This window comes from Callionymus lyra, chromosome 10, assembly GCF_982586985.1.
Source record: "Callionymus lyra chromosome 10, fCalLyr1.hap1.1, whole genome shotgun sequence".
NCBI lineage: Eukaryota > Metazoa > Chordata > Actinopteri > Syngnathiformes > Callionymidae > Callionymus > Callionymus lyra.
In genome coordinates this window covers 15,367,299-15,376,677 of record NC_141827.1, presented here as the reverse complement: position 1 = coordinate 15,376,677, position 9,379 = coordinate 15,367,299, and the positions used below count along the sequence as shown (strand labels likewise).

At 38.3% G+C, this 9,379-nt stretch overlaps 1 protein-coding gene across 1 annotated transcript; it reads right to left on the bottom strand.

Annotated features, from left to right (window-relative positions):
- Window positions 1-1,731: 1,731 nt before the first annotated feature.
- LOC148070520 (keratin, type II cytoskeletal 8-like) lies at window positions 1,732-9,137 on the bottom strand. Its single transcript, XM_087800656.1, has 9 exons — window positions 8,597-9,137; window positions 7,083-7,291; window positions 6,140-6,200; window positions 5,975-6,070; window positions 5,738-5,902; window positions 4,406-4,531; window positions 4,107-4,327; window positions 3,979-4,019; window positions 1,732-2,402 (listed from the first exon to the last, which is right to left on the bottom strand). Exons 1-9 carry the CDS (start codon window positions 9,047-9,049, stop codon window positions 2,128-2,130), a joined length of 1,647 nt encoding a protein of 548 aa, XP_087656782.1. The 5' UTR covers window positions 9,050-9,137; the 3' UTR covers window positions 1,732-2,127.
- Window positions 9,138-9,379: the final 242 nt, after the last annotated feature.

Below are 9,379 nucleotides of genomic sequence, written 5' to 3'. Positions count from 1 at the left end.
CTGGAAGCATTGCTTCAGCTGGAGAGACAAGTTCATTAAACTGACATTAACTAAAAATATGTAAGATTTTATTAGTGGTCCAAAACCTTTCACGCACAGAGAAAGTAGAATAATGTGTTACAAAGTGATGATTGGGATCTAGCAACACACAAACTACAGACATACATGTGTTTAAGTTTAAAGAAGTGAGATTAAGAAAATATGCAGCTCATATCTGTGTTTGTTTTCCTTAGAAACGGTGACAATGGACTTCAAACTTTACAAATAGTTATAACCCTAGACTCTCTGATTATGTTACGTTTTAAAGATAAAGATCAAGACTCATAATAAACACCAGGTCTGTTTGTGCTTCACGTGTTTTAGGAGTTATCCCTAAAATAAACAGGCTTAACTCACTAATCAGGACAAAATATGTAAAAACTGTTTGCTTTATCTCTTAAAAGAAGAAAATTGTCAGTTTCGTGTCCCAGCGATTTCATGAATGTGGCAAATCCATTAAATTGGTGGTCATTAAATCCTACCCTTCAGATGACCGGTGTCGTTCTACGAGTTTGACACGAGCTTGTGAGTTTCTACTGAGGGTGAATTAAACACAATGCATTCAGCACAAACAAAAGAAAGTGTTAACCAGTATACAAACTACAAAATATAACTTTCTTAACTGACAAATGATGTTTGCTTTATATCTTACGAGTCGTTTCCTTTTCGCTTTCTCGCGAAACGAAAGTTCATGTGAGTCACTTATTTCATCGGCCCGGGTTAACAACGTTGCAGGAAAAAAAAAGCCACCAGATTGTTCGACACTAAGGTCTGAGCCAAGCATTTAAACATGAAGCAACATGCATGTTGGAGTCCACTCCTGACATTCCAGGTGTTTTCTACTCGGTAACAATATTCGTTCCTTTTTTATATATCCATTTATATAATCAATCGATTGTTTTCTTTTGACTTCCATTAACCCGGATGAGAAGCCGGTAAAGCTGTGGGTGGTATGACGTGATTCGTGCGTTTTCCTTATTTTTATTCAGCAGTCGGTGTTTAGCCTTGGGCGCGGCGCCCCCACCCAAACTCACGTTCAGACGTGTCTCTCTGGAGCCAAAATATACTGAGTGAAGTAATCCTCTTCTTTAATGTGTACACAAATACAACAATTGTTCTTTTGAGACTCCCAGCATGACAAAGACTTCTCCCTATGATGACTAGTAAAAACCAAATTAAAAAAAGAAAAGATGATCATTGTGTGACTTCTCCGATCAATGTGTTACATTTTTGTTGTGTTTCTCAGTGCATGTGAAGTAAATGTTCGCTTCCTCGGCCAAATAAAAAAAAAAAAAGTCAAATGTCTCTCTCGTCATGTCTGTGTGTAAGATGACACAACAGGACATTAAAACGCCCTCAGGGTAAAAAACTGGTCTCCAACCAGTTCAACAGGTTATTGGACTCATCCAAATTTGTTCTTCATCATACATGCAAACAAAGTCAAATGGTTGAAAGAAATTTCCAATTGAAAAAAAATGGTTGCACTTTTACAATGAACAAAGAAGTGCAGCCGCACCTTTCTGTCTAAATTCTAACCATGCCTTTGTGAGTTTCACACAAGCGCTCATGGTTCCTCCCTAAGTTAAAAAAAACCAACTGATTATCATCAGTATATGGAAATTTCAGATGTTGTTTTTACATCTTTATTAGCCCTGAGCAAATTGTGAGTACCAAAGAAAGTTCACAAACTAATTTAATGTTGTATTTATTTTTATTATTTATACTAGTTCAACTCTAAATACGATTGTATGCTTTTTGTTTTAGCACCTTTGTCCTCCATCTGTTTTCTATATATTTACTCTCAAATAAACAACGTTGTATGTTGGAAAATAAATACAATGACGTTATAATTTTAGCTTCATTAGTTTTTAAAGTTGTTTTTCTTCAAGATCTTTGTGTTTCCATGATATGAATAAGGCTGTATAAATGTGGCCCCCACACTCCATTGAAGAAATGACCAGTATAAAATAATTCTGTCGTTCCATTGAATTTGGTTTTATTGTCAGGCTCTCAGAAAATGGATCCTGTGCGCCACCTTCCGCCAAACTCGAGAAGTGCAGTGATCGTTGAACTTTTCCATCTCTGACGTTACTCCTCCAGCACCGGTTCCGTCGCCACCTGCTCCTGCTCCTTCACCTCCTCTTCTGCGGCAGGTTCTTCCGTCGCTACCTGCTCTCCTTCATCCGCCTTCTTCTTCTCCTCACTGCTGACGACCACAGCTTCAGTTTTGGTGATGGTGGTGGTGGAGCTCTTGATGTCTGCGGCCTCTGGGAGCGACACCACCTGGACGCCGCCGTAGGAGGCGCTGACGTAGGAGGCAGGGGTTCGGGAGCTCTCCAGTCCGTAGGTGTTGAAGCTCATAGCTTCAATATTAAGTTGAGAAAAAAGAAAGTAAATGCATGAATGTAATCGTATTCTTGGATAGCAGTGTGGTGGAGGAAATATTGTACCTTTAACTTGACCGCCCCCATGTGGCCAAAATCATCAATACGTATTTGGTTAAAGCAAAACTGTATTTCTCTTTTTTTTTATTATTATTCTTAAGTTTTTATTCTTGTATTGTATATCAAATATTGATACTCTAGCCAAAGACGAAGAAGGATATTGGAACGATCATTGATAGAAAAAAAGACCTAAATTCTACTGACTCCTTTAAGAAACATCTTAAGACTGTTCAGGCTTTCCCTTGATTTTCTGGAACTCCTGTTGTGTTCTCAGTTTTATCTTGATCTTTAAAGTATATACTTTATTGAATATTGTTTTGATTGTTTAAGCGCTTTGTGACCCTGGTCTGGAAAAGCGCTATATAAATAAAAATGACTTACTTACTTACTTACATACTTTTCCATTTAAAAAATTACTTTAAGTATAATAATCTATACATTTTTATTTATTTTCAAATATTTAATGTGTTACAATATTCACTTTAAATTGTAATAATTATTGATTTTATGAATACATTTTGTTAAAACGTATTCACGATGTCGCCACTCTGGAACAAACACAGGATTTTCTTATGATATGATACTGTATAATATACTCGCTTTAAGGTCTATAGTTGAGTTTGTGTTTTTTACAAAAGCAAAACTGCATTTTTCTTCCACCCAGATTAATGTCGTTGTTTTCTAGTTCATAGCTTCAATATTAATTTGAGAAAAAAAGAAAGTAAATGCATGAAATCGTATTCTTGGATAGCAGTGTGGTGGAGGAAATATTGTACCTTTAACTTGTCTGCCCCCATGTGGCCAAAATCATTAATACGTATTTGTGTAAAGCAAAAGTCTCTTTTTTATTATTATTATTAAGTTTATATTCTTGTATTTTAAATCAAATATTGATGCTCTAGCCAAAGACGAAGAACGATATTGGAACTGTCATTGATAGAAAAGAAACACGTATATCATACTTTCCCATTTAAAAAATCAGTTTAAGCAGATCTATTATATTAAATGTGTTACAATATTCACTTTAAATTGTAATAATTATTGATTTTTATGAATACATTTTGTTAAAACGTATTCACGATGTCGCCACTCTGGAACAAATACAGGATTTTCTTATGATATAATACTGTATAATATACTCGCTTTTAGGTCTATAGTTGAGTTTGTGTTTTTTACAAAAGCAAAACTGCATTTTTCTTCCACCCAGATTAATGTTGTTGTTTTCTAGTTCCTAAACAACGTACAAGACACGTGAACGCTTTGTTTTAAACTTAAGTAGTCATTTCTTTAACCAAAGTTTGGTTGTTTAAATTTAAGATTTTAGAGTTTATTCTGATTTTTTCCGCTGTGTTTTCAGGCGTAACAACCTTAAGGACACAAATGCTTAAATTGGTCTCCTTTTTTAACTTTAATATTAAGCTCTTTGTCCATTTGATGGATGTTTATAGCATCAGGAAATCATCTTTCATCCAAACTTCTGCTTTCTCATACTTACATGTGCTCTTGCAGATGTTTGTCTTGATTCCTGTTGCCCACCTGTAAAGACAAAATCATTTTTTTTAATGGAACAAAGTTATTGTGTACTCCTTCATCAAATACACGATTGATTATTGAATTTCCTACCGGTCCTCCTCCCCCTCCAGAAGTTTCCTGTAGGTGGCGATCTCAATGTCCAGGGCGAGTTTCACGTTCATCAACTCTTGATATTGTCGGACTTGCAGTGCCATGTCCTGCTTGGCCCGCTGGAGAGCCTCCTCCAGGTCCCGGATTCTGAGCTTAGCGTCCTTCACCGCCATCTCGCCTCGTTCCTCCGCCTCTGTGATCTGAGCCTCCAGATTGTTCCTCTGAAAAGAACGAAAAAATGAATTCATAAAAGGGGACACCACCGTTCAGATTGTCGCTCGCACATGCTGTCCACTCACCTGTGCTTTCACCATTTCGATTTCAGACTGTAGCCTCATTATTCTGCGGTTCATGTCAGCAATCTCTGCCTTGGTGGACTTTACATCGTCTCCATATCTTCCCGCCGACTGTTCCATCTCTGCGTACTGGACAGAATTATAGCAGAGTAGAAAGATGCTTCACTTGTTTCCGGATCAGTGCATAGTATCATCATCCGAGCTCATGAATCCCTTGATCCACTTCAATTGAGGTATACGTTTGAAATAAGTGCTCAAAGAAAACAAATTGAGGTCTGAGATTTCGACTTGTACATTTTGCATACATCAAAGGACTTGAAATCCTAGAAAAGCCAGTATTTAGTAATATAGTACAACACTGCAGTAACTGCAAAAACTGACCAGAAACTGGTCTGAAAAATCTCTAAACTTTATTAAAATTATGTCACAACACAATCTGGAGCTTGTAATCCATGAGTTTGTGATTTCTCGTCTGGACTATTGTAACAGTTTATTTTCGTGTCTAATCAAGAAGGAGCTGTCTCGCCTGCAGTTGTTACAAAACTCTGCAGCGAGAATTCTGACCCGCTCTAGTAGGAGAACTCACATTTCCCTGATCTTTAAAACTCTTCACTGGCTGCCAGTTTCTTTCAGGATCAATTTTTTAAATTCTGGTTCTTACTTTCAGAACTATTCATGGTCAGGCTTCTGTGATCTGATCCAGCCTTACACCCCAGCTCGGGCTCTGAGGTCTGTGGATCAGAATCTACTGATGGTTCCTGAACACGCTTCTGGACCAGAGGAGAGAAATCCTTCCAGGCTGTTGCTCCTAAGCTTTGGAACGATCTTCCTCTCCCTCTGTGTTTGATGATCTACTGACTCCTTCAAGAAACATCTTAAGACGTTTTATTTGTGCAGACTTTTCCTGTGTTTGTCTTATGTGTCTTGATTTTTTAAAGTATATATTTTAACTGTGCTTTTTTTTTTATTGTTAAAGCACTTTGTGACCCTGGTCTAGAAAGACGCTTTACAAATAACCTTTACTATACTCACTTACTTTACTTACTATTTAATTGGTCTGCACAAATGAAGATACTTGCTGTGGCTAAGAGTTTGCCTTGTCATCTTTACTGGCTATTTCTGTAAATATCCGGAAGATATTGTCAACCAAATAAGGGAAGACAAGCTACCTTAACATGCAAGTAGTTCTGGTTGTTTTGTATTTTGAAAATAGGTGAGACATAATTCCATCAAATAAATGGAAAGAAGTTCACATGGCAAACTCAAAGTAACTGATTGTGATACAAGAACAAGAAGAAAACACATAAACACAACCCGTTCACCTCGAACCCTCACCTTGTTCTGGTACCACGATTCTGCTTCAGCTCTGCTGCGGTTTGCGATGTCCTCGTACTGAGCACGTACTTCAGCAACGATACTGTCCATGTCAAGGTTTCGGCTGTTGTCCATCTCCACCACCACAGATGTGTCTTTGATCTGGGACTGAAGCTCGTTGATTTCCTAAAACAGACGTGGCAGATTGTGAGAGATCTAAGTGTATTCTCCATTTTCTTCTTTTTGTGTTTTACTTACAGCATCATAGATCTGTCGAAGGAAGTCGATCTCATCCGACAGTCCATCCAGTTGGGCCTCCAGCTCCACTTTGATGATGTAAGCCGCGTCGGTGTCCTGACGAGAGAAACATCTTGTTCTTCTGACAAATTGACCGTGATATTGTGAGGAATCAGATGAACTAACCTTCTTCATGAGGACGAAGTTGTTTTCACACTCGTTGCGCTTGTTGATCTCGTCTTCATACCTGGAAAATGTTGAGACTTAGTTTAAATCTGGCCATAGTAATTAGTATTGTATTGTAAAAACAATAATACTATACAATAGCTACATCTAATATTGACCTCATCAGAGGAATCTGATCATCATGTGTGTCTGTCTGTTGGCAAGAATAACTCAAAAACTGATGAAGAAAGAAAACCAATGAGTCTATTCGAAAAATAGAAAGGAAATGTTGATTAAAAAGACAAGGGACAGGTGCTTAGATTTGTGGTGTTTTTTCCTAGATTGACTATGTTTTTAGAGTTTGGTCATTCACCCGTATGGCTTCTAACCGCTGCTGCTAACATGCTGTTTCAACTAACAAAGACAAACTAGAAATGAGTCACTTAACCAAATCTACTTTCCTTTAAGTGTTAATGTTGACTTGAAAAAGTATTTTTAGAAACCTATAATTAATCTATATCAAAGATGTTTATTCAGATATAAAAGGCGCATCACAAACCTGAAATAATTAAAAATTTGTCTGTGTTTTTTTATTTCATTTACTTTGCAATGCATGTAGTTTCACTTTAAAATTCTGTTAATATCTTCAAACACACGATTTAAACACTTGGCCTGAGGGCCTAATTCGGCCTGCCAAGTAATTTTATTATTTTGTCTCAAAATCAAAGTTGATGTTGATGTTGTGACCTTCAGAGATCATGGATGTCAAAAACCAAACGAAGCCTTTCAAGCAGATAAGTTGTTGAAAAGGAATTTGATGGTGTTTGGTGAAAAAACACGAAGATAGTAAAGATGAATTGACCCTCAAATCCAAAAGCTAGATATACATTTTGTTCGGCTCTTTATTTAGACTAGCTAAAAAATATTAAGGTTATTGAGTTTGACACCTTTAAACTGTACGCACCTGGTTTTGAAGTCCTCGACTACATTTGTCATCTGAAGAAGGTCAGACTCCAGTTTGAGTTTCTCCTGACCCAGGTTGTCTAGTTGCCTGCGCAGGTTTGCGATGTATGCTTCGAACATGGCATCTATGTTTGACCGAGAGGGCGTCTGCTCTTGAATTAGCTTGTACTTGGTCTCCAGCATCTTGTTCTGCTGCTCCAGGAAGCGTACCTGCAGATAAAAATAAACAAACTCTGTCATAAAATGTCCATAAATCATGTCAGTCACATCAATTGAAAAAGGAAGTGCCAACATTGGGATTAAGAGGACGGTCTTTTTAGAGGTATGAATGGACTCAGTGTGTTTGCCTTTGAACAAAGAAACACGAGAATCAACTGTCAGGGACAAAAAGATTTATTGACCTTCTCCCCTCAGTTGAACTCTCGATGTCCCATCAATGTGTAGTCAATCAATTCTGACCCACGATGGAACTTTTGAACACCACATCACATTGTTTCCTAATCTTGACTCCATCCATTTACAACCACTCCATTCAGTGTGCTCACGCTGGGTGGGGTACCTCTCAGCAAATAGGATGGGGGCGGGGGGGGGGGGGGGTCACTGTGTGCCGTGTGTGATTGCAGTATCATCATGGTATGTAGAGGTGGAGTTTTTGTTTTACAGCTTAGGTTGATCTGCAGGTTAACTTCAGTCCTACACTAGTATGAACGATAAGCATCCGATCAATAATGTGAAAAAAAGCAAATGTCTGCCTGATGATAAGATTGATGGAGGCATTATTACACTCACAGCAGCATGTTACGGTGATTTAGTGAGTTACTGACTTTTAAGGAATGTTTTTGTGTAGTTAACAAAACCTATAATGGTTAAGGCGAAAACAATATCAATAACAATTGTGTATAATTTTTCTATTACATACAAATCATAACTAATACAAACACTTGTGTTTTTAATTATTTTAGTTTGACTATCATTGATTACATATATATATATATATATATATATATATATATATATATATATATATATATATATATATATATATATATATGCCTGACTCTCTGAGATATATATTTATATATATATATATATACTATATTTAACCTTTTTTTCCACTACATACTGTGATCTTATCAAATTCATTCTGTCAAAAGACAACGTGTTTGAGAAAATACAGATTAAAATAACCACCTGAATTTTAAAGATGTCTCATTTTTCGTTTTTGTTTCTGATTAATTGATCAGTACATTGTTTTAAAAAGAATAACAAGGACACGCCCACCACCTCTGTGACCCTAATTCTTCTATCGTAAATATTGACATGCTCCTAACATGTCAAAAACTGCATCCTTTAAGAAAAATCTACTGTCTGGAAGGTTTATAGAACGATGTTGTTATAAAAGCATGTTTAATAAGGTGACGATGACTCTTCTGTCTCAGCATCAGCTGGTAAACGTAAGTACTAATGCTACTTTTAGGAAAGATTTCCACATAAAAACAAGATTAATGGTCTGACCTTGTCAATGAACGATGCAAAGCGGTTGTTGAGGGTCTTGATCTGCTCCTTCTCTTGAGTCCTGATTTCCTGAATGTTGGGGTCAATCTCCAGGTTCAGAGGGGTCAGTAGGCTCCTGTTCACCGTCACCGCCGTGATGGGAGCCGCTGAGTCATGGCTCATACCACCTGCCATTCCTCCGCCGAAGCCCACGTAGCCGAATTCTACTCCGCCGCCTCTCTGTCCGGACCCTCCGGCTACATAACCACCGACCACCTTGAAGCCCCCGGCACCCATGGCAGCACCACTGCTGCCAACCCCACCATAGGAGCTGCGGACAGCATAATTCTGGCGGCCCCCGCACACGCCTCTGTTACCATACCCAGAGAAGGAGCGGCTGCTGAAGCCTTGAGATGGACCCCTGGAAGATGAGGAGGTGGAGAGGGTGGTGGTCTTCAAGGCTCTCACAGACATTCTGCGTGGTATAGTCGTCTGCAGCAGTGATGGGAATGCGAGGAGGGTAGAACGACTCTGGAGATGAGAGTCAGGCAGATGGACCCTCCTCAGTCCGAGAACTTTTATATCAGGGCACCCACCTAAACCAGGGAGGGGCTTTTGCGCACAATTGGCTGATGACCTTGAGAGAGGGAGTGTGAGGAGAGGGAGTAGACGCCGAGAGAATGTCAGGGAAGGAAAACACATCTTGTTACACATTAACAGTGCAAAAAAAAAAAAGTGTGTTGGAGAGAGAAGCTAAGATTGCATAACAACCCGGCGCCACTTCCAATAAAACTCTTGGCATTT